General features: G+C 46.4%; 1 protein-coding gene across 4 annotated transcripts in view; it reads right to left on the reverse strand.

Moving 5' to 3' along the window:
• Window positions 1-26,242, reverse strand: part of eps8l3b (EPS8-like 3b) — a 77,403-nt gene that overhangs the window by 29,901 nt on the left and 21,260 nt on the right. For 2 of the 4 annotated variants that reach the window (XM_038820968.1, XM_038820969.1), the window contains exons 3-12: window positions 23,663-23,739; window positions 21,392-21,456; window positions 19,818-19,976; window positions 16,455-16,604; window positions 11,443-11,525; window positions 9,028-9,200; window positions 8,859-8,926; window positions 7,510-7,630; window positions 1,896-1,963; window positions 116-190 (exon numbers count right to left, since the gene is read on the reverse strand). In XM_038820968.1, coding sequence (XP_038676896.1) covers window positions 116-190; window positions 1,896-1,963; window positions 7,510-7,630; window positions 8,859-8,926; window positions 9,028-9,200; window positions 11,443-11,525; window positions 16,455-16,604; window positions 19,818-19,976; window positions 21,392-21,456; window positions 23,663-23,739 — 1,039 coding nt within the window. Of the gene's footprint in view, window positions 1-115; window positions 191-1,895; window positions 1,964-7,509; window positions 7,631-8,858; window positions 8,927-9,027; window positions 9,201-11,442; window positions 11,526-16,454; window positions 16,605-19,817; window positions 19,977-21,391; window positions 21,457-23,662; window positions 23,747-26,242 lie in introns of all 4 variants that reach the window. The other 2 variants (XM_038820966.1, XM_038820967.1) reach the window with 1 other exon arrangement.

Genomic DNA, 26,242 nt, shown 5'->3' on the forward strand with positions numbered 1-26,242 from the left:
TGTCATGTATGGCCTCATGTGATAGTGTACCGAGCGTGCCCATCTCAATGTGTGCTGCCCCACATGATGCCAGGAAAGCTTATTTGAATGAAGCAGATAGAAAATATTTACTCACAAATGCAATAATCTCGAACAAGATGTGAACCAGGTCCGGCGCGCTTGGCTCCACGAGATCGGCTCCCAGCTCACTCTAAAGAGGAAACAGAATTCATCATCACCTTAAGACACGTGGCAATTAACAGAACCGCTCACATATAACTCCTGCCAGAAAATAGATAAAAGTAAAACCCAAGGAACAATTGTATCGTATTTACTCTCCAGAAACAAGCCATTCGGCCCAACAGCAAGTGTTAATTTGAATGACTTTTGAGACAGGACGATTGTTCTTTGTCCCGGTGCTGTTGGTTTTTGTTTCTCAAGAAGGTTAAATTTCTCTTTGAATTATTGTTTTCACATTTGCAGTTCTTTGTCAGAAATTGTTTGGCCCAGAGCCAATTTCTTTCTTTAATACTTTCATGGAGTGTAAGTGTCCATCGTTCTCCGTCTCTAATTGCCCTTGAGAAGGGGGTGTGAGCAGCCATTTTGAACCCCTGTTGTCCACCCGATGCCGACGCGCCCACAGTGCTGTTGGGGAGGAAGTTCCAGGATTTTGAACAAGCAACAATGAAGGAATGGCAACATAATTCCAAGTCAGGGCGGTGTGTGACTTGGAACAGGACTTGCAGACAGCGGTGTTCCCGTGTGTCTGCTGCCCTTGTCCTTCTAAGTGGTAGAGGTTGTGGGTTTGAAAGGTGCCGTCAAAAGAGCCAAGGCGGGTGGCTGCAGTGCATCCTGTAGACGGCACACACGGCTGCCACCATACGCCAGGTGGAGAGAATGGTTGATGGGCTGCCAATCACTGGTGGGTCATTAATTATGGAGGAAAATGGGTAGTCCCCCACTTTTGGAAGTTGCCACAGCGACTCCACAACAATGCCAGTAGAGCATTAGAACACATGGAGAGGGAATAGATCATATGATTCACAGAGCGACTTGCTTCAGCAAACTCTGTGCATCCTATTTCCTCTGGAAAGATATTGGAGTGTTTGGTTCAATCTATGGGCGAAACAAAAAAACAAAACAGCAGAGAAAAGAGTCACATTGGTGTGAAATCCTGCAAACACTATAGGCACGATCTAAAGAATAAAAAACAGAGTCTGAGTGCTGGGACCAACCCCACTATAGATAGAATTTACATAGAATTTACAGTGCAGAAGGAGGCCATTCAGCCCATCGAGTCTGCACCGGCTCTTGGAAAGAGCACCCTACCCAAGGTCAACACCTCCACCCTATCCCCATAACCCAGTAACCCCACCCAACACTAAGGGCAATTTTGGACACTAAGTTTGGACACTAATGGCAATTTATCATGGCCAATCCTCCCACATGTTTGGACCGTGGGAGGAAACCGGAGCACCCGGAGGAAACCCACGCACACACGGGGAGGACGTGAAGACTCCGCACAGGCAGTGACCCAAGCCGGAATCGAACCTGGGACCCTGGAGCTGTGAAGCAATTATGCTATCCACAGTGCTGCCCCGATTAGGGACTATCATATTTATGGCCTCTGATTTTAGTATGCTCCGAAAGTGCAAATATCTCCTTTATAGCTACCTTATCAAATCCTTGGCGATCTCTAACTGTTTACTGTTCAGTCTTCTCTTTTGCAGAGAAAGGAATCCTAGCATGTTCAATCATTCTGAATAGTTACAGCCTCTCAGATCTGGTAACATGCGAGCAAAGTCTTTCCAAAAGTTAATCAACGGTGTTTCAACGTATATGTTTCAGTGGCTGATTTCCCGCTTTCACTATATGGATAATAAGATCCTGCCGTCTTTCTCCATTCTTGTACTTACGATCAAATTAAAGGCGTATTTTATCTTCTCCAGACAATCCTCATACTCTTCCTCAGGGGGCAGTAGTTCTGCAGGGAAATATATACAGAAGTCATAATTAGTGGAGAGTCACAGGGTGACAGCCGTGAACTGCCCATTGACTAGCAACACTCACACTTCCTTTTTTTAAACAATCATTAATGTCACAAGTGGGCCTACATTAACACTGCAATGAAGTTACTGTGAAAAGCCCCTAGTTGCCACACTCCGGCGCCTGTTCGGGTACACAGAGGGAGAATTCAGAATGTCCAAATTAGCTAGTAAACCGGAGCACCCGGAGAAAACCCATGCAGACACGGGGAGAACGTGCAGACTCCGCACAGAAAGTGACCCAAAGCGGGAAGCGAACCTGCGACCCTGGAGCTATGAAGCAACAGTGCTAACCACTGTGCTACCATGCCACTCTTCCCAAGCTGGCTCGAGAGCTCTACGTGGCAACTATAGAGACTGATGCCACAGGGAAATGGAGAAGACAGGAGTCATCCTCTGGAGATTAGTAAGCCACCAGCGAAAATACAAAATTAATTGAACTCAGTTTTGTGAGTGCTGAGGCCCTGCAGCCACTAATTATATATTTGTGCATTTTATCTCTGCTTTACTTTTGATTGAATATTTAAAGTTACTTTGTAGACCTCAATTTAAAACTAAGTCCTACTGTGCTTTGATTAGGTCAGATAATTAATCAATAGTAATCAGTCACGATATTATTAACAGTGGATGTGTTTTCTCAAGACATTGGTTTTTCATTCTGGCCATTCGCAGCTGGCATTGTATCTACATCAGCGATGGACGACCTAGACCGGGCTGCATGAATGTCCCTCCTTCATCGCAGTGGGCCGAAGATGGAAATCTGTCTTGTTCGCTAACCACAACCCCATGAATAAGATTAAATAAATTTAATACACGCCAAATATTTCATAACGAGTTCTAGAAAACGCTTAATCATTTATATATTAATAGAACTGTCATCAACTTCAAATGGTAAAAATAAAATAAATATTTACACTTTGGACACAGAGGGAGCACACGGCTCTCACATTCAATGTTGTGAATAATCAGAACACACTTCACCCGCCCTCGCTTGACATGCAAATCACTTCAGCCATACTGGTAGGAAAAAAAAACTACTTGGATGGAAATCAGCAGAGCGTGGCAGCCCTGCGTGTGGGTAACGGTCAACAAAATGGCTCGCGGGCCGCACACAGATGGGCCCCATGTGAACCCTGGGCCGCAGGTTGTCCATCACTGGCTACATCATTGTTTTCCCTTGTCAAGCTAGACATACTAAAATAAAAGTTGCCTTTGTTTCGCAGAAGTCGTTTTTCTTGCTGTATTTGGCGATCCTTGAAATACAAGTCGGCACAAATGAATAACCTTGAACGCGGGGTTGTCAACTACAGTGTGGAATCAGGAGATGGGGTTTGATTAATGGACACATAACCCGATTGTTAACAGATGGGAGACACCATCAAAAGATGCGTCAACGTCTTGAATATTGTGAAATCGGTGAAGCCTTGCCCTGCCTGTGAGTAGAATTTGATAGGGACTCTTCTTACATAGACCTTTGTAATGAGAAAGTCTGCATAGGAGACTCAAAAGGCTGGATTGGAGCCAGATATTGGATTTAAAGTGGCAGAGCATCCAAACTTTTGGGGCTGCAGACGGAATGGGTTAGGCGACCAGTCAATACTATAGCAGGTTGAAGACCATCGACAAAGTGACTGACTGTTGTATCCACCCCTGTGTAAAGTTATTTGGAGATTTGATGGTGCATGAACCAAGGGAATTTCACCTCTTTGGGAGCTGTTATGAACAGACCAATTTGGGGCTAGTATATATGACATGGTATGTATAGTATGCATTTGTAACATGTAAACTTGTTTTCCTTCTTTTTCACATATACATATGCACAAAACATGCTTTTTTTTCTTTTTTTAATAATGTTACCTTTCTTCCATTTTCTTTTAATCATTAATAACTGTTTAACAGTTGTCTAATAAAGATGATTGTTTTCGACCATTGCTTGGCATTCCTGCTCGTCCAGAGTATGATTTTGAATCTAAGTGAGACTTTGCAAGGGACTGCCATCTCCTTACAATTTCACAATATGATATGGTGGGATTTAACCTCACAGCGTTTGGCTTGCACGTCCATTGCTACAGCCACTATGTAAAACGTTCTGTGCGCTTTGACTTCATTCAATGATTGGGTTGCAGGCAATACATAATTTCTCTAAGAATGGTAAATGGTTTGGTGCTTTTGGTACACCTTCCATTGGCATGACTGTGACACATAGACCACCTTTATTTTAGTTGCATTGATGTTTGCGTTAAAGTAGTCGAGAAAGCTGGTGTTAAGAGGAACGTGTTTGAGGCAGTGATATTAAGGAATCTCACATCTTTTGGACATGTGATGTGAACAGGAGGGGACGCAAGGCAAAACACCTGGAAGAAGCTAAACAAGGAAGAGCCAAAATAATTTGCCCAGCTGCCAGGTTGGCACTGCCCAAGTTCCAAGTTGCCATTTTTTATTGGCATGTCATTGGGCCGGGATTGCCCAGCGTGGGTTTTCGGGGCTGGGTGCGGAGGGTGGCTGGGGACCCTCCAATATTGCGTCCGGGCTGGGGGGAGGTAGGAGATGGTTTTGGTGGCCTCGGAGATCGGGACACCATTTGAAATTGACGTCCCAATCTCTCGCCACAATGGGGAGTTCCGGCGAGCGGAGCTCTCCACTGTACAAACCGGGACTCTGTGCAGCCTCGGCCGCCCAGTCCATCACACGAACCGGCCTCCCATCCATTGACTCCATCTACACCTCCCGCTGCCTGGGGAAAGCGGGCAACAAAATCAAAGGCTCCTTACTCAACACGAGTCACGTTGAATCGCCATTTGTTTCTCAGCACTGCGAGTGCCGGGAAACACGTGGCGAAACACGCTCGCTAAGAGACTTTGTTCCCTTTTGGGAGAATCCCGCCCTATATCTCAGAGGTGAAAATTCTCACTGGAAGGAGGAGCGCTTAAAGAAATTTGGGGAAAAAAGAAACATCAGCAGTGATACAATATCTCTAATGATTTCCGGGTGCCCTGAAGTGCTTTACAGCCAATGATGTACCTTTGAAGAGTAGTCACTGTTGTAATGGCAGAAACATGGCATCCAAAGTGTACAGTGAGCTCCCAGAAACCCCAATGAGATTATGATCAAAACAATCTGTTTTTGCGATTTTGGTTGTGGGAGCACAATTGGCCAGGACTCTGGGGAGAACTCCCAGATCTTCCTCAACATTGCAACATTCAGTGGAACAGTTTTTATTATTTTCATCCACCCGAAACAGTTTAGCATCACAGCCAAAAGGTGGCATCTCCAACAGTGCGGCAATCCCTCAGCGCCGCGTTGGTGTGTCGGCCCAGAGGTTGGTAACCTAGTCACTGGAGTGGAACGTAAACCTCCTGACTCATAAACAAGAGTGTTATCAACTGGGCCATGGCTGATGTAAGTTTTAATTATTAAACAATAATCTTTTCACATCAGTGTTTCTTGATTTGTTGGGGAGAATTCTCAGCAGGAGGGCAGCAAGTACCAACAGTAGAGTCAAGGTACTGCTGCTGTTTTCTAAAGTGTGCACCTATAGATTATTTAGAGCCATCACTATTGTAACCACATTAACCCTTACCAACTTTTACAGGTGCACCATAGAAAGCATTCTATCTGGCTGCATCACAGCCTGGTATGGCAACTGCTCGGCCCAGGACCGCAAGAAACTTCAGAGAGTTATGGAGGTGGCGTCCTGTGTGGACACGAGCCTGGAGGCACTGGTAACAGCGCCGTTGCCGCTCCTTCCGACGAGGTATACCACGAGCCCGGTGGTGGCGGCTACCCTCAAAATTTGGGGCCAATGGAGACGGCATAGGGGAGAAGTGGGGGGCTCGATGGAGGCCCCGATACGGGGGAACCATCGGTTTGTCCCAGGGAGCATTGATGGCGGATTTCTGGGCTGGCACAGGGTAGGGGTTAGGAGGTTGAGGGACCTGTTTGTGGAGGGGAGGTTCGCGAGCTTGGGGGAGTTAGAGGGGAAGTTTGGGCTCCCCCCGGGGAACATGTTTAGGTACATGCAGGTTAGGGCGTTTGCCAGGTGGCAGGTGGAGGGGTTACCCTTGCTGCCCCCACGTGGGGTACGGGACAGGGTGCTCTCGGGGGTGCGGGTTGGAGGAGGGAGGATTTCGGACACATACCGGGTAATGCAGGAGGAAGACAAGGCCTCGTTGGAGGAACTGAAGGGGAAATGGGAAGATGAGTTGGGTGAGGAAATTGAGGAGGGGACGTGGGCGGATGCCCTGGAGAGAGTGAATTCCTCCTCTTCCTGTGCAAGGCTTAGCCTTGTACAGTTCGAGGTGCTGCATAGGGCCCACATGACTGGGACGAGGATGAGTAGGTTTTTCGGGGGTGAAGACAGGTGTGCTAGGTGCTCGGGCGTGCCCAGCGCTGGGGGAGTTTTGGACGGGGGTAGAAAGGACGGTGTCGAGGGTGGTGGGATCCAGGGTCAAGCCAGGCTGGGGACTCGCAATTATTGGGGTTGCAGTGGAGCCAGGAGTGCAGGAGGCGAAAGAGGCCGGTGTTCTGGCCTTTGCGTTCCTAGTAGCCCGGCAGAGGATCTTGCTTCAATGGAGGGATGCGAGGCCCCCTAGCGTGGAGGCCTGGATCAATGATATGGCCGGGTTCATTAAATTCGGAGAAGGTGAAATTTGCCCTGAGGGGATCAGTACAAGGGTTCTTTAGGCGGTGGCAGCCTTTCCTGGACTTCCTGGCGGAACGGTAGGGAAATAGGCCGGCAGCAGCAGCAACCCGAGGGGGTGGGAAGGGGGGAGTTTGGTTCGGTGGGAGGGAGAACTGTGTACATGGGTTTGTGGGATGTGGCGGGTGTTCTCTCTTTCCCTTTTGTTGTTTGGGTGTTTTTTTGTTTTGTTTGCAGTTGCTTTTGATGTTGGGTGGGTGTTGTTCTTGGGTTTTTACCACGGTTGTTTTGTTAATATTGTTGTGTTTATATTTTGTGAAAATCTTAATAAAAATTATTTTTAAAAAAAAGAAACTTCAGAGAGTCGTGAACACCGCCCAGTCCATCACACGAACCTGCCTCCCATCCATTGACTCCATCTACACCTCCCGCTGCCTAGGGAAAGCAGGCAGCATAATCAAAGACTCCTCCCACCTGGCTTACTCACTCTTCCAACTTCTTCCATCGGGCAGGACATGCAGAAGTCTGAGAACACGCACGAACAGACTCAAAAACAACTTCTTCCCCGCTGTTACCAGACTCCTAAATGACCCTCTTATTGACTGACCTCATTAACACTATACCCTGTATGCTTCAACCAATGCCAGTGCTTATGTAGTTACACTGTATATCTTGTGTTGCCCTGTTATTTATTTTCTTTTATTCCCTTTTCTTCCCATGTACTTAATGATCTGTTGAGCTGCTCGCTGAAAAATACTTTTCACTGTACCTCAGTACACATGACAATAAACAAATCCAATCCAACTAAATCAGGATTACAAGGGACCCTTCTTTATAGTCAATTACCTTTGTGCTTCTTTGATTTCTTATTTTTCTTCTTCTGTTGTTTCTGAGGGTCGGCATTAATGGCTTGAAGAATTTTAGTGTTAAACAGCTCAATGTCATCTATGACGTGATTGAGGATATCCTGTCAGGAAAGAAAGGCACCCACATTTCAGGTGGAAAGATCTTCAGCAGATATTCAATGTGCACAATAATTGTGTTGTGAAGAAAGGCAAAACATAAATGTAAGACTTTCATGATCAAAATAGCAGCTAATGGAATGACACATCAATCTGGTACAAGCTTGTTATTGAAATCATCCGGCACAATCACTGGAGGTCTTGTGGCTCAGTGGGTAGCATCCTTGCTTCTGAGACAGAAGCTCCGGGGACCACGCCCCACACCTCCCCCACCCCCAGATCTTGATGAAAGAGGAGGAAGTGTCCACAATGTGGCCAAGCAAGTTGAGCATCAACCTGCAAATCTTTCCAAACTGACCAATGACGGGCGGTAGGAGTGGGAGAGATTGGTCAGCTGTGTGATGGGAATAAAGTTGGGACCTCTACCTTCACGATTTATATCTCCAGACTACAACGTGCAGGTAAATGTGTCGGTAGCCCACCACCAGCTCATGGCTTCAGTGGGGATATTGTGCAAGGGGAGAATTGGCTATCCAATGTAGGACGCCAAAACTCATGAGTCGGACTCACACAAGACAAGTTACGATGATAGATACCGGGGTCCAATTCAGTGCCTGTGGGATTGGACACCAATATGACCCAGAACCTTCGAGAGAGAAGGGAAGAAATTTGGCAGTGCAACAATACAAATCAACTGTTATAATTTTAAAAAGGAAGAGAGAGAAGCAAGAGATGCAGGGAGGAAATTCCAGAGTTTATTGCCAATGAGGTGGAATGAAGGATGCGCAAGAGTCCAGAGTAGGGGGAACTCAGAAATCTCAGAGGATTGTATGACTGGAGAAGGTTACAGAGATAGGGAGGGCTAAGACCACAAAGGGGTTTAAACACAGGGGTTGAAGTGATGGTGGACCAATGTAGGTCAACAGGCACAACAGCAGAGTGACAACAGAGGTTTTCACTTTAACTAATAGATGTCAAGCCATTGGGGCTGGTTTAGCTCACTCGGCTAAATCGCTGGCTTTTAAAGCAGACCAAGTAGGCCAGCAGCACGGTTCGATTCCCGTACCAGCCTCCCCGGACGGGCGCCGGAATGTGGCGACTAGGGGTTTTTCACAGTAACTTCATTGAAGCCTACTCGTGACAATAAGCGATTTTCATTTCATTTTCATTTGTAGGAAGAAAGGTCATGGAGAAAAATCCCTTGTAATTTTTTTTTTTGGTGTATTTACTCACCATATGTCTTTGTGCAATTAAAATTGGCGAAATTGCCTCCTCCGCGTCGTCATTGCTGTATTTTGAACCTATTGAAAACGTTTGCATTGAAACAACGTAGATTTCAGGTTAAAGATCTCAGGGCAAAGCAAAACGAACAAATCAGGAATTGACCAATTTGCGGCTGTACCATATTCAGATGGGGTTCTGGTCTGGTGCTCTGTCCAGCTCCCATGCTCCGACGCTGCTGAATACACAGGCTTATCATAATCTGGTGGTATCCATTTTTCCTGAGGGGGTAGTATTGCAGACTTCCCATAAGGTGGCCGAGGATGCTGAGAGAGAATGGTCTCCAGGTTGCTTCTGTAAACGTCCCAGAGAGAGAGAGAGAGAGTGATAAAGTGATACACAAAGTACTACTTTATTATTTGAAACTATTAATAGACCCCAGTTGTTCATTATTATGTATTCATAAAATGATACAGCACACGAGGCCATTCAATCTATTGAGCCTGTGTCAGGTTTTTTTTACATAGAATTTACAGTGCAGAAAGAGGCCATTCGGCCCATCGAGTCTGCACCGGCTCCTGGAAAGAGCACCCTACCCAAGGTTAACACCTCCACCCTATCCCCATAACCCAGTAACCCCACCCAACACTAAAGGCAATTTTGGACACTAAGGGCAATTTATCATGGCCAATCCACCTAACCTGCACATCTTTGGACTGTGGGAGGAAACCGGAGCACCCAGAGGAAACCCACGCACACACGGGGAGGATGTGCAGACTCCGCACAGACAGTGACCCAGCCGGGAATCGAATCTGGGACCCTGGAGCTGTGAAGCGATTGTGCTATCCACGATGCTACCGTGCTGCGAATTTTCAAAGAGCTATTCCAAATAGCCTCACTTCCTGCCCTTTCCCTGTGACCCAGCATTTTTTTTTCCTGTTCAAGGATTTATTCGATTTCTTTATAAAAGTTTTTATTGAATCTGCTTCCACCACCCTTTAATCCAGACCATATCAACTCTCCTTTAAAAACTGTTTTTATTATATAGTATTAATCGTTTTTATATTATCCTATATAGCCTTTGGTGAACTTTTGTCAACATTTCAGTGTGGAAGAGCTGCAAGGTGCCTTCGTATGCAGATGCGGCCGCATAATTGTTTTGCTACTGGATTATTAATCCAGAAGTCTGGATGAAGAGGTCTTGGCGGTATGGTAGCACAGTGGTTAGCACTGTTGCTTCACAGTGCCAGAGACCCAGGTGCGATTCCCGGATTGGGTCACTGTCTGTGTGGAGTCAGCAAGTTCTCCCTGTTGTCTGCGTGGGTTTCCACCGGTTCCCTCCAACACGTGCAGAAAGACGAGCTTGTTAGGTGAATTGGGACATGCTGAATTCTCCCTCAGTGTACCCGAACAGGCGTCAGATTGTGGCGAGTAGGCGCTTTTCACAGTAACTTCATTGCAGTGTTAATGTAAGCCCACTTGTGATACTAATAAAGATTATTATAAAATGATCTGGAGACATGAGCTCAAATCTCACCAAGGCTGGTCTAATTTAAATTCAATGAATTAAATAGACCCTGGAATTGAGGGGGAAATACGGTAATGGTGACTATAAACTATTGGACGGTTGTTTGAGCTCTTCTGGCTCAAAACTTCAGGGGAAGCATCTGCCGACCTTACCTAGTCTGATCCATGTCTGACTCCAGGTCCACAGCAATGTGGTTGACTCTGAACCATCCCCACAAGTTACTCAGTTCTATTCAAGATGATGGCTCACCACCACCTTCTCAAGGCCATTTAGCCATCGATAATAAATGCTGCCCTTGCCAGTAATGCTGACATGCATTGGATGGATTTTTAACAAAAACAGATGGACATTTAAAATCCACTTTCTAAATGAATCATAAAGTCGCTCTATCCCTACAGAGTGAAGGAGTGAGGAAGCCTCGCTGCATTAATATAGATAAAAACAAATTACTGCGGATGCTGGAATCTGAAACGAAAGAGAAAATGCTGGAAAATCTCAGCAGGTCTGGCAGCATCTGTAGGGAGAGAAAAGAGCGAACGTTTCGAGTCCGACGACTCTTTGTCAAAGCTTTGAGGCCGAGCGAGAGCTAAGGGTTGAGCACAGCAACAGTCGTGAAGTGGGAAGAGGGCCGTGTCTCGGGGAATCAGGGAACCAGCTAGCGGGAGTGGGGGTGGGGGGGGGGGGGGGGGGGGGGGGAATCGACCAGAGCCAGAGGCCAGTCAGGCAGTAGGGCTGAGAGTGAGAGGGCTGGACAGCATTCGGACTGGGCAGGGAGGGTGGGATTCTGGGTTTCTGTGCCTTGCATTGTGTGAGCTGAGGGTGGACGCGGTCAGGGGAGGCATTGACATCATTCGGGGTGGGGCTCGACGTCATTATGGGTGGGGCTCAATGTCATTGGTGGCGGCTCGCCAGTTCACCAGGGGGCGGGGCGTGACGCAGCGAGGGAGAGCGCAAGGCCCCCAAAAGTGTAAGTCCCCCTCTGGGTAAAAGATAAGCCATTATCTTACTCAATAACACAGCAGGCCCTCCGGCCTCCTCCTGCTGTTTATGTTCTTATGAATTACAAACCTCAGCAGGTCCTGGTTTCCTCTTCCTTGTTCCTCCTTCTTTCCTTTAATCATGTTACCAATATCGACCTGTATCAGATCAGCCTATACAAATGAAAACAGTGATTAACATATTGTGTAAAAGATGTCCCAACATTTGAGCTTATTATAAACACAATGGCCTTGTCTCTTTCTCCCACCAGTTATGAGAATGTAAGAGTCTTTAATTCGAATGAGTGCTTTTACTGCTTGAACTTCCCATTTTTAAATTTTATGTATTATTTTACAGGAGGCGGGCATTTCTGCAAGGCCAGCATTCGTTGCTCATTCCTAAATTCCTCTTGAGAAGATGGTGAGCGATCTTCTTGAACGGCTGCGGTCCATCTGGTACTGGGACACCTGCAAAAATGTTCCAGGGTTATGACCCAGCAACAGTGAAGGAAAGGCGATACAGTTCCCAATTGGTGACTGTCTGCCGCTTGGATGGGAACTTAAAGGTCGCTGGATTCCCATACATCTGCTGCCCTTGTCCTTAAGATGGTGGAGGTCACAGGTTTGGAAGGTGCTGTTGAAAGGGACAAGTTGGCGAGTTGCTGCAGTGCATCTTGTGGATGGTACACATGGCTGCCACTGTTTGTCAGTGGTGGAGGGAATGACTGTTTAAGTTGGTGTCATTCAAACATCCACTTCTTCACTGCCAGCAAGCTTATTGTGATTTAGTTGGTTGCACTCGTAGTTCTGATTTAGAAGGTTCTGGGTTCACATCCCACCCCAGAGACCTGGGCATAAAATTGAGGCTGATTTCTCAATTAAGTACTGAGGGAGTGGGGTGGAACGGTGACACGGTGGTTAACACTGCTGCCCCACAGCACTAGGGACCCGGGTTCGATTCCAGCCTCGGGTGACTGTCTGTGTGGAGTTTGCACGTTCTCCCCGTGTCTGTGTGGATTTCCTCCGGGTGCTCCCCGTGTCTGTGTGGATTTCCTCCGGGTGCTCCGGTTTCCTCAACAGTCCAAAGATGTGCAGGTTCGGTGGGGTTATGGGGTTGCAGGAATTGGCCGGGGAAGTGGGCCTGGGTAGGGCGCTCTGTCAGAGGGTCAGTGCAGACTCAATGGGCTAAATGACTAAATGCTACGGACTGCTATGATGGACCATTTTGATGAGATGCTAACTCAAGATCCTGTGAAAGATTCCATGACACAGTCTGGTGAAAGAGCTTGAGACACCTAAACAGTGTCTGAGACATACCTTTTCCTCAACCACCAACACTAAAAATCAGACGATCAGATTATTATCACGTTTCTATTTGTTGGGCCTTGCTGTGCATAAATTGATTCCTAAATTTCAATATTAATATACCCCAGCGATGAATAATTATGCCTCCATACAATGATACAGCACAGAAGAAGGCCATTCAGCCCAACGTGCCCATGACGGACTTTTGAAATGCTTTGTGACCCACTGACGTCAGGTGCTACATAAATGTAACTCTTGCTTTTGATTGATGCGAAAGTTATGTAGCTGCAGTATCCAATGCTAATGTTGAGCAATAGAAAGCTTAAAAGGATGCTGTTGAAGATGTCGCAGTGTCTCCAATATGGGTGGCGGGGCAGAGGGAGAGATTTCTTCATAAACATCAGGAATAGATGTCTCAATGGACCAAATAGCTTTTGTCATTAAGTGCTTTCAGCAACATGGCATCCGCTAACACAGTGAGTGCGTTGATGCCTGGATTAAATAGAATCCATGGAGCTTTTAAAATGAAATGTATAAATACTTAAAGAAGAGAAATTTGAAAAGGTGCGAGCAGTGAAGTGAACTGAAGTTGGGATCTCCGCTCTAACAGAAAGCCAGGACTGGCACAATGTGTAAGAAGTGTCACTATTTAATTTTAGCTTTTCTCCTTGGCTTTGCTAAAGTGCACCTTCATTTCTCCGTCCTTCCTGTTTTTTCTGCCAACTTTCACCCTTCCTTGCTCGGGGATCTGGCCTGTGGCTGTAGTACAGGTGCTGGTTTCCCTTGTGTCTTGTAAGGGGCAACAAAAAGAGTTCACACCGAGTTGTAGAGAAAACAAAGCTGATTTTCATTTAACACGTTAAATATTATGCGCAGCTCCAGTAGTTCCCTACCAGGCCCGGCTTCCCTAGTTGATGCCTGACGGGCCGACTCTATTTTTGCAAAGGCACATGGACTTAGTTAAGGGTCCACTGCCCCCTTATCGGGAGAGCTCGTATTCTGCAGGCTCCTCGGGGGAGTGGATCATCCTGACCCGTGGAGGGTTATAACCGGTTCCTTCTCCCTTGCCATGCAAAGGTCGGGAGCTCATGAAACCCGCTATTGGGCCACTCTTTTAAGTGGATGGTGAGATACAGAGGTACAGTGGCTAGCCCCTCTACCTCCCACAATGCAAATCCTGGCCATCCCCCTCCTCTGCTGACATGTAGGGGTATCCTCCCCCCCGTGCGCCCACCACCACCACGGGAATTACGGGTCACCCCTCCACAGCATGCACACATGAGGGTGACCTGACCCCACCCCACCGACTCCCAAAAGAGAGCCCCCCATCAGACCCTCCCATCAGATCCTCAACAGAGACCCCTCATCAGAACCCCAATAATTCCCCAACAGACCCCCCCCCATCAGATCCTCCATTAGACGTCCAACAGAGAGCCCCCATCAGGACCCCATCAGATCCCCCACAGAGACCCCCCCCCATCAGACCCCCAATCAGACATCCAACAGAGTGCCCTCACCAGACTCCGTCATCAAACCTCAATAGACCTCCAACAGAAACCTTCTTCAGACCGCAAACAAAGACCCCCCCCATCAGTTCCCCCCATCAGACCCTCAACAGAGACCCCGATCAGACCCCCAATAGACTCCCCCAACATAGATCCTCCCCTATCAGAGGTCCCCACCAGACCCCAACAGGCCCCCCCATCAGAGACCCTTTCCTGAAGGCTGAAGAGCAGTCTAAGGGAGTGGGGTTGAATAATCACTGTATTTTCACTTACTCTTTTCTAACATCTGCTGCCTCAGTCAGAGGTGTTCAAAGTGGCAGCTGTTAGAAGTGTCAGAGGCTTCCTAGAAAGCCCAGGACACCTTGAAATCCCTTGGCAGCCTTTGAAATGCAGATCTTCCATTCAATTTCACACAGCAATACATTGATTTACTCCAGAGATAGATGCTTGGTGGCTTGTTCATTGACTGTTCCCTTCACACTTGAATGCATCTCCAGTACCCTGCTTTGATGCTAACCACAATGTTTATAAACATTCTTGCTATAATTGACAGGCCCTCTGTTGGGGGTCGGATGTGGGGGGAGGTCGAATGGGGGGGTCTCTTTTGGGAGTCTGATGGGGGGGGGCTGGGATGGGCAGGTTTAGCATTGTGGGGAGGGGGGAGCCTTCTGATAGACTTTGGGGGCAACTATGTTACATACTTACCACCTTGACCCACCACAGGGTCCACTGCGTCAGGGCCACACTTGAAAATGCTTTCACCGATCCACGCCTGTGTGAAACCCGGCCTAGAGCATCACGGGGGGTGGGGGGGGGGGGGGGGGGGGGGGAGAATCCAGCTTTCCAGCCCGTTAAGCGGGTGAAAAATGGGTTCCATTTACCCATTTACATCCTCCCACCGGGGGCGGGGCGTGTAGCTAGCTGCTGGTGACAGGAGAACGGAGCATTGGAATGGGATCTGCGCCTGGTACTGATCCTGATTTTAGCCAGACGCTCGATTCTCCGCTGGGGTATATTAATATTGAAATTTAGGAATCAATTTATGCACAGCAAGGCCCAACAAATAGAAACGTGATAATAATCTGATCGTCTGATTTTTAGTGTTGGTGGTTGAGGAAAAGGTATGTCTCGGACACTGTTTAGATGTCTCAAGCTCTTTTACCAGACTGTGTCATGGAATCTTTCACAGGATCTTGAGTTAGCATCTCATCAAAATGGAACCCCGCTACAAGTGGCGAGCAGCAGAGAACCCTCCCCTAAATTTCCTTCAGTGTCTCACTCAAGAAGCTATTCAACATATATGAATTTGGACATATGAGCAAGGTGGGCCATTCAGTGTTGGGCAGTATCACAGCCCAGTTGCCCTCACCCACGTTCAAATCACAGAAATCAATTGCAATGATTGAGGCCAATTTCTCTGCTGACCAGCCTCACTAATTCAAGGGCAGGATTCTCTGCGCACCCCCTGGGATTCTCCGCCTCGCCAGCTGGCCAATAGGGTTTCCCATTGTAGGCAGCCCCACAACCTGAGGAAATCCCCGGGCTGCTGGTGGAAAGGAGAATCACGACAGCGGAGAATCCTGCCCAGAGCTGTGGATTAAGCAGCAGTCCTTACTGCTCTACATGGTTCAAATATGCACCATGTAGACACATTTACTAACAGCGATATTCCTGTGTCTCAGCTGACAGCATTCCTGCCTCTCGTGCCTGATGGTTGTAGATTCAAATCCCACTCCAGGTTTTGAAGATGTTTATGTGAAGGAGTATTCACAATGTGACCTTAGCCTATAATTTCCCTTGACAGCCTGCACTATTCTCCAAAGAGTGTGAACAAGCAGAAATACATTTCCACGTTTTATGATATTCTGCATTGGGACCATCCGTAGCCATCATCTTGTACTTCCTCCAAATCCTGGGAAGATAGGTTATCATAGAATTTACAGTGCAGAAGGAGGCCATTCGGCCCATCGAGTCTGCACCGGCTCTTGGAAAGAGCACCCTACCCAAGGTCAACACCTCCACCTTATCCCCATAACCCAGTAACCCCACCAACACTAAGCGCAATTTTGGACACTAAGGGCAATTTATCATGGCCAATCCACCTAACCTGCACATCTTTGGACTGTGGGAGGAAACCGGAGCACCCAGAGGAAACCCACCACACACGGGAGGAAGGTTGGAAATATATTTTTTTGACATGTGAACTGTGTCTGTGCCACTCCCCGTTATTTAGTCAACATTTCTTAGACTACCCATCCTGTTTCCCTCAACCTTTTTGACAATGCATACTCACAGAGACCTCCTCACAGTAAAATAGGTACACACTGGTGCTCCTCTTGGCCCTGTCTTTGATGGTGACGGCCAGCACTGACTCATAAGCGCAGGAGTTCGATATTGCCCGGCAGTCCTGAATAGCTTCAATGGGGAAGAGTTCCAAATCATCCTGGGGAAAAAATGCCAAAGGGGTAAATGCAAACAGGTTCACGCAACTGCCCATTTCACAAATGTACACAGAACTGAAGGAGCCTTTCAGTTAGGTTACTTTAGGTTTCCCCCTCTTTGGTCTTTTCAGTGGGACAATGGTGAGAATGACATTCATTTATATTCAGCCATCAAAAGGAACCAAAGGTTACCACGAGGAAACCTTTTCTTTCAATGCACCCGGCTGTTGTGATTAGGAATGCCGACTCAACTGTGACATTCAAAACAGATTTTTAAAAATTCATTCCCGGGATGTGGGGCTAGACCAGCATTTACTGCCCATCCCTAGCTGCCCTGGAGAAGATGGCGGTGTTGAAGTCAGAATTAGAAGGAAGGTTTTTAGACAAAAGGTACCCACTGGCTTAGGTGCTTGCATAAGAGGCAAGAGGAATACATAGTGTATAAATTATGTGTGTGATTTTATAACCTAAGAATTACTAATATCAGAAAGGACAGACATACAATTAAAAATAAGTTTTGCAAAATGGCTTTTAGCTGAGTTAGCAATACTAAAGACACAAAATGGCTGTTAGCTGAGTTAGCCACATTCCTGAACAACCATTAGCTGGGAAACTGGTATCAACAACATTAATAATCACAGACAGCAGAGATAGTTGTCGTTTTATTCACCCTGGGGTAACACGGACTGCAACACGATGCAGATTAACGATGAAGCACACACCAAACGTAGGCGTTGGTTCAATAACATTTATTGAACTTCTGTATCAAAGCACACAGCTGCCTGTGGGTTGACTTTCTGCTACTCTAAGTAAACTAACTCTAACTATCTAGACCAGGCTAGCTCTGATCCACGTGTAGAAGGTGTTGGCTGATATGTACACCCTGACTGTCACTACAGTTGTCACCACTGGAAAGAGGCAGGGTGCTGATGCCTCGTGTGTTTTATAGTTGGAAGCCCCCCTCTGGTGTTCTGTCTGGTGATTGGTTGTGTTCTGTTCTGTATGTTGATTGGCTCACCTGGGTGTCTGTCACTACCTGCATTTACCTCATGGTGTGCATGGGTGCAGATTATGACAACAGTCAGGGAGATAATGATGACTGATATTAAGCCATTGAATGGAAAACAAACATGTGGGACTTAGGGAGGAACTCACAAACAAGTGAGCATTATGTATTCTCACCAGTCCAAGGTCTCCAGATGCACACCAGGAAAGATAACTTCAACATGTAATATGAGTGACTTTTTTGTGAAGTCAGGGGCTGGTAAGGTACCAACCCACTTTACATGATGTCAAATTTAATTGCATATATAACTAATGTATGTAATCTATAGTCAATATTATTGGACAAGATCCAGCCGAAATGGGCTGTGCAGCTGTTTTGAAAAATGTATAAGAATGGATGTTTTTCTTTGGTGTTGAGACAGTCTGGGACTTTAACAGACGTCATCTCCCGCCGGAGAAATAAACCCTGAGCGTTGAGAGACTTCTTTGAGATTCTCTCCGGCTAACAGTTGTGAGCTTAAGCCACTGCAGTCCATGTGCTGTAGGTACACCCACTGTGCTTTTAGGGAGGGAGTTCCAGGATTCTGATCCAGCGACAGTGAAGGAACGGCGATATATTTCTGAGTCAGGGTGGTGAGTGACTTGGAGGAGAACTTCCTGGTGGTGGGGTTCTTGTCTTGCTAGATGATAGCGGTCATATATTTGGAAGGTGGCGGTCTAAGGAGGCTTGGGAAGTGGAGCTGAAGTAGAAAACGGCCGTCATCCTATTGAATGGTGGGTAGGGACGCCAGTCCTCCAGGATTGTTCTGGAGTCCACAGAAATTTGGCTATAGCTGTGCGTAAGCCAGATGAAAAATCATTGAGCATTCAAACCAATTTATGTTTATTTCTTGTTTGTTTGTTGGTTATGAAAATATTCACGGGGGGGGGGGGGGGGGGGGGGGGTTGCTTGACTGGGTGTTCAGCCAGAAAACCTCTGTCACTATTTCCCATGAAGGTAATGGCTCCGTTAAAAGAGTAAAGAGTGAATGCCACAGGAGTGCCAGCTCCCAAGGTCCCCAGCAGTTGTTTTTGGCCTGGTATCCCTTCAAAACCCAATATAATATCTGAATCGATACTCCTACAGGCTGCAATGTGGCTGCAGATAGCCAGGGCCATGTTGATTGGGCCTGTTTTGTGTCCTCACTCTGGGAGTGCTGAGATTCAAACAGACTGTCAAGGAGATAGAAGGACCAGGTGAGTCCATTAAAACAAAATGTAAAGTTATTCGTGGACCAGAAGTGTTCTTTCTGGTTTCATAAGTATCTCTTGGGCCTCCCCTGTTCCAGGCTACTCCCTCCTTTGATTACAAATTATGACTCTAACCCCACATTTCTCCCCCTCCACCCTCCTCCCCCCCCCCCCACAACACCCTCAACCCTTTGTACCCATGTTCATGGCTCTGTGGTACTTAGGTCATGGTTCATGACCTGAGTACCACACCTCACCCCAGCCAAAACCAACAGTCTTGACTCCCACTCTCCTGCGGTGGTTTCATTATCACTGGTTGCAATCAGGAGTCAGAGTTGAGGTTCCCAAGTACAACTCAGGAAGGTCAAATCTCACGGCTGGTGGGTGTCATCGGACACCTCACTGCCCACTTCAGAACCTCCACTTCTCGGTTTCTCAGTCTTCGACAAGACCCTCAATTTGTCAACCTCCTCCCTTCCCCCTCTCCGCCACACCTTCCCCACCTTGTTGACAGCTGAGGATCGCACCTGCATTAGGGGCGGCACTATAGCACAGTGGTTAGCACTGTTGCTTCACGGTGCCAGGGTCCCAGGTTCGATTCCCGGCTTGGGTCACTGTCTGTGCGGAGTCTGCATGTTCTCCCCGGGTCTGCGTGGGTTTCCTCCGGGTGCTCTGGTTTTCTCCCACAGGTCCCGAAAGTCGCGCTTGTTAAGTCAATTGGACATTCTGAATTCTCCCTCAGTGTACCCGAACAGGCGCCGGAGTGTGGCGACTAGGGGCTTTTCACAGTAACTTCATTGCAGTATTAATGTAAGCCGACATGTGACACTAATAAATATTATTAAAAAAAGATTATTGCTCCCCAACAGAGAGTGATAATTCATGTTCCACATGGAAAGTTGAAAGCTCTTCCATATCCACCCCACTCACTCACTTTGATGACAGTGACACATAGCTGCACTCCTTTCAGTATCCTTTACCTTGGTCTCAATTTCGGCCATTTTGAAAGTGGTCTGTGTCACCTGCAGGATCACATCTTGTCCCCAGATTTTACCCTTGGCATCCAGCAGCTTAAGCTTATTGATACAATGGTCCACAGTCATCATATCCTTTGAGTCAAGGTCGCATGTAATCAGGTGCTGCACACAAAATCCAGAAAAGAGTTGAAGCAAAAATCAAGTGAACGTTGGAACAGTAAAAGGCAGGGTGAGTTACAGTGATCTGCAGTACACTTCCTGGTGCATTATTGCCACTGCACTTCTAAATAGGGGCTGATTTAGCTCACTGGGCTAAATCGCTGGCTTTTAAAGCAGACCAAGCAGGCCAGCAGCACGGTTCGATTCCCGTATCAGCCTCCCCGGACAGGCGCCGGAATGTGGCGACTAGGGGCTTTTCACAGTAACTTCATTGAAGCCTACTCGTGACAATAAGCGATTTTCATTTTCATTTCAACTATCTCCTTGTCTATTTCCCAAGACCCTTTCCCTCACCGGAATTTTCATCTTCAACTGGCAACATTGGATTGGTTGCCTGTTACACACCCTTGTTGATTATCCTTTCCATTTAACACCCTATTTCGTAGCCCTCCTCTTGCCCCCCCCCCCCCCCCCCCCCCCCCCCCCCAACTCTCCCAACGCACCCACCCACTCCCCCCTCCTACCCATGTTGAAAGCTCCAACCCACTGAGGGGTTTCTCTCAGAGTGGATTTTGGATTGGTAATATTCAACAATTCAATTGATCTGTGCTTGATTATCTGAGTCCAGTACACACAAACGTCCAGCTACAAATGCCAAGCAGAACATTTTTCCTCCAATGGGGTATCTTTGCTGCAGCGGTTCTCAGCATGGAGTCACCAATGTTCCGGCACCTTCTTGGATCATTAGGACATCTCCTTAGCCTCTTTGATTACCAACGTTTCTCCTGAGCCTACTTCATTTAAGGGCTGCTCCCTGCAGTGCTTACTTTCATTGGAGACTGGCACGGTAGCACAGTGGTTAGCACTGTTGCCTCACAGCGCCAGGTTCCCAGGTTTGGGTCACTGTCTGTGTGGAGTCTGCACGTTCTCCCCGTGTCTGCGTGGGTTTCCTCCGGGTGCTCCGGTTTCCTCCCACAAGTCCCGAAAGACGAGCTGTTAGGTAATTTGGACATTCCATATTCTCCCTCTGTGTACCCGAACAAGTGCCATAATGCGGCGACTAGGGGATTTTCACAGTAACTTCATTGCTGTGTTAATATAAGCCAACTTGTGATAATAAAGATTATTATCATTACTATTTTGAAGATGTAATACCATAATATTGTAGTGAGCTTGTCATGACCATGATACCGCACTCTGTCTATGACACTGTGCCTGGAATATTATTATGTAGGAGTGGTGGAATGTCCCCATCATACTGCCTTCTACCTCAGGAGTGAGAGTGCTACCCACTGAGCTACAGCTCATTCTTTATATAATAACACTGGGATCTTGTCAAATTATAATATTGCACTGGCTCCAATCCATAATACAGCGTTGAAAATACAATTAATTTTAAAACAATCTGTAACACAAACCTCAACATGATACTGCACAAGATTGTCTTCACAGCTAAGTGCCTGTGCATAGGCTTTTCTTTGCTCTGTTGAATAGTGAGAGAGAGATGATTAGGATGCATTGAAGAGTCAGACAGCAATAACTACACAGCAATGACTTGTAATAGGGTAACATGAAGGGACGTCTTCTGGCCTTAGCGAGGACCCTCTTGTCTAGGCCGAACTTACCTTCATTTCCTGCACTGACAAGTCCAAAGGGGCTGTTTTAGCACAGGAATAAATCGCTGGCTTTGAAAGCAGGCCAGCACCACGGTTCAATTCCCGTACCAGCCTCCCCGAACAGGCGCCAGAATGTGGCGACTAGGAGCTTTTCACAGTAACTTCATTTGAAGCCTACTTGTGACAATAAGCGATTTTCATTTTCAAAGAGGGCAGGATCGCGAGATCTAATGAGATCTTGCAAGGCGTCCCGAGTGTCGCATATCTCACCTCTCCCGAGATTTAGCGGCCTTATTGCGACCCGTGTCGGGCTCGACGAGATCGTTCAACCAGGCCCTGGCTCACAGTTTGTCGCAGTTATCCGTGATGTCATCTTTTTAATGTAAAATTGTCTTGTGTGCTAAATTAGAATTAAGATGTGTCTTAAAAGGCATTGGCAGGATTTGAGCTAATTTTTGAATGTTGAAGGAGCTGGATGGGCTGCCACTCAAGTGGGCTGTCTTTCCTAGCTGGTCCCGAGCTTCCTGAGTGTTGTTGGAGCTGAACTCATCCAGGCAAGTGGAGAGTATTCCATCACATTCCTGACATGTACCTTGTAGGAGGTGGGAAAGGATCTGGGGAGTCAGGAGGTGAATTACTCTCCTCGGAATTCCCAGCCCCTGACCTGCTCCTGTAGCCATAGTGTTTCTATGCCAAGTCTAGTTAAGTTTCTGACCAATGCTAACTACCTAGAATATTGATGGTGGGGGATTCAATGATGATAATGCAATGATTAGATTCTATCCCATGGAAGATGGTCACTGCCTGAATTAGTATGCTATGTTATCAGTCCAGGCCTAGATGCTGCCCAGATCTTGCTGTATACAGGCATGGAACTGCCTCACTAGCTGAGGAGTTGCAAAAGGTATTGAACATTGTGCCCTCATGGTTGAATAGCCTACTGACATACAATGTCCAGGCCCAAGTAGGAAGGCATGCCAACGGGCAAAAAACTGCTGAAAGGTTGACAATCTATTCATTATACTGCCCATGATCTATTTGAAACATTCTGAAGCAATTTGATGGGGTAGATGCTGGAAGAATGTTTCCCCCAGCTGGGGAATCTAGAACATGGGGTCACAATCTCAGGATAAAGGGTCGGCCATTTAAGATTGAGATGAGGAGAAATGTCTTAACTCAAAGGGTTGTGAGTATTTGGATTCTCTACCCTGAGATCTGTGGATGCACAGTTGTTCAGTATATTCAAGACTGAGGTCAATAGATTTTGGAGGACTGATGGAATTAAGGGATATGGGGATTGTGCAGGAAAGTGGAATGGAGGTAGAAGATCAGCCATGATCTTGTTGAATGGAAGGGCTCTTTTGAAGGGCCAAATGGCCTCCCCTTCCTATTTCTTATGTTCATGGGCCATCATCAACAGTAGAAGAATACACCACAATCAGCATATCCTTCGCTGCTCCATCATAGTCAAGCAAGGTGGTGAACACTGATTAAGGAATATGGAAGACTACTGTAACTGAAAATTTGATGCCAAGACTGGAGATACACAACACAAGACGGCAAGTGTGCTCAAAAGTGCAAGCAACATGGAAGTAAGCAATCGCACAATCAGTGAATAAAGTCAAAGCTCCAGCAACTCTGCCAGACCCAATGGTGGTTGCGAATGTGGTTGGCAATAAAGCAGCTTGCAGGAGGAGGCGGCTCCACACATCTTCATTATTAACAATGGCAGGGCGCAGAATGTGACAAGACTGAAGTGTTTGGTATAGTGGTATTGTCAGTTTGAGGGCAATTAAGGGCGGGCAACAAATGCTGGCCTTGCCTGCGATGCCAACATCCCATGAAATAATTTTTAAATACATTCTCAGTCAGAGGTTCTGAGTGGGCGATGCTCCTTGGCCTCTTCCTGAGTTTGCCACCACCACCACATGAAGCAATGGTGGAGAACCCTGGACGTATTAAACACCGAGAGCCCCAAGTGTAATGCTCAAGACCTGTGCTACACACAGAGCCTTGGCTCCAGCCCGGCTGCCCTTGTAATTCTGAAACAGGTAACGAAAATCCGGCACTTACGATAAATTGTTTTCGCAGTTGGTCTTTTGGAGGTACTTTGGGATCTTTGGAATGGAGACTTTTCAGGGGGAAACCCACTAGAGACAACAAAAAAAATACAAAAAGCTTATACAATATGAAACTGATGGGTTTTGTTCAATCGTTTGTCTAAATCCAGCGTATACAGACAGGCTTTGCCAAGCTGAGAAAAATGACAGACATCAACACCATGAGTCACAGACCTCACTCTGTCCTACCTTTTCTAAATAGCATTTCGTTATCAGCAGATATGACTGAACAAGCCCACAAAGATTGCACTTTAGAACCGGGGGTGGGGGGGGATGTTGTTTGCTATAAGCAGCAGGTTGTAATCCAGTTCTCATTCATGCATTAACCCATAGAACCAAACAAAAAGTGAAATACCACCTTGAACGAGTAGCAATCACAACTAGGAGGCTGGTTTTTAAAACAGCAATCTGATTTAAGGTTACTGTTACATGTCAACTTTACTACCAAATTAATGAGAATTTGCTTTGGTGGACCCAAGATCATTCGTCTAAAAATAACAATCAGGGAGAGGTCTGCATTACTGTAGCGCCTTTCACGTCCTCAAGACAACCAACACAGTTCACCGCTTTTTTAAAAGATGTAACGAGTGTTGTTTTGTAGGCAGATGGAGCAATGAGTTTGTGCCCAGTAAGGTGCCCTGAACACTAAATGTGATGTGTGAGCAGTTAACCTGTTTTGGGTGACACTGATTAATGTTGGCCGAACTCTGCAGGAACTGACTGGGAATCTTTGACATTGAACTGTAAAGGCAGGCAAGTCCTGAAACTCACATCTCATTTGAAAGACAACACTTCCTTAATAATGCACCCGAATGTCAGCCTGAGTAATGTGCACATTCCTTGGAATACAGCGTGAACACTACTTTCTGAGGTTAGAACCAAACCGACAGAACATGCAATGTGAATGCTCAATATATTTACATGCTATCGTTTCCCCAATAGTTTAATCAAGTATTATCCCAGATAATGTAATGCCTCAATTTGTGAATAAAGTGAGTGCATTAAATCCTGGTACTATGACATGCAAAGATTACTGATCTAAGGTGAACAAAGAATAGCATTTTGAGTTAATTAATGTTGCAGCACTGTGCAACAATTGTGCTGAAACACTGATATACAAAATCTATTGTTGCTTATAAGCAGAAAACCTGGGAAAGACTAGATAAACCATGACCGAATCAATAAAACGTTGGCAAATGGGTTTGTTGCATCTGGAAGGTTGGAATGGGGTAGGGATGATTCTTTCTGTGGGTAAGGTGAAATTATAATGTTTTAAAATGCATATTGAACAGCTCCCATTTGCTTCACGTGGTCTAACATGGATGTTTCATGTGAAGGTTATTGTGTCCAAAAAGGTTAGGAGGGGTTATTAGGTTACGGGGAAAGGGTGGAAGTGAGGGCTTAAGTGTGTCAGTGCAGACTCAATGGGCCGAATGTCCTCCTTCTGCACTGTATGTTCTACGTTTAACATTTCAACGCCAAGCTTGGTCTCGCCTGACTGCTAGATCTTGATTTACTTTGTCTCCTCGATTTCTGGTAAAAAGAAGTAAATGACATGTATACCATGTTTTTCAAGAGTTTGGGGCATCTTGAAACACTTTACATCCAGCAAAGTACTTTTTGACGTGTAGTCACTATTATAATGTAGGAAACGCAGCAGCCAATTTGCACACAGGAACCTCCCACACAATTGATGATAATGGCCAGATAAGTTGCATTGCGATTCTTATTTAAGGATAAATATTGGCCAGGACACTGGGGAGAGACTCCTCCTTTTCTTTGAAATAGTGCCTCGGGATATTTTATGTCCACCTGAGAGAGGCAGACATTGGTTAAGTGGTTTAACATCTCATTGAAAAGACAAAAGTATTTTGGACAAGGACTCCCAACCTTCCACTACAGTTACCCAATATAAAGAAATGGTTGGCACATTGAAATTGCAAATAATTGGGTGAAGGGGAGAGTCACCAGTTGGCAAGCGAAGCTTTCACAGACCATCGATTGCCACAGAATCTCAGGGATTTCAGAAGATGGCCATTCAGCCCATCATGCCGATAACACCCTTAAATTTAATTTCTTTGTAACATTTTCAATTTAAAGCCATGACTTCAAATCTGAATCAGAAGATTGTGGCTTCATGTCCCACTCCAAAGACTTGACCACCAGAGTGCCACCTGACACTCCAATGCAGTACCGGGTGAGTGCATCACTGTCAGAGTGGACATAAGTGAAATATCACTGCTGTCATGACCAATATCAATCCCTCATTTAACATTATGTGAACAGATTGTTACATTTTTGTTTGTGGGAGATTGCTATGTGCAAATTGGTGGCCATGTTTCTGATATTGAGGGGGCAATCGAACGCCAAAGCAGCGTGGCCGATAGAAGCCAGGAGACCCCGCTCCCAAGATCTACCTGGCTCACAACACCTCGCAACATCGAACGCGACCTCACAAGACGTTGCGACGTACATCCGGCCCATTGTGGACAGGATTACATTTTTGGTAAATCTGCATACTAGAGTGAGACAG

This window comes from Scyliorhinus canicula, chromosome 15 (assembly GCF_902713615.1).
Source record: "Scyliorhinus canicula chromosome 15, sScyCan1.1, whole genome shotgun sequence".
NCBI lineage: Eukaryota > Metazoa > Chordata > Chondrichthyes > Carcharhiniformes > Scyliorhinidae > Scyliorhinus > Scyliorhinus canicula.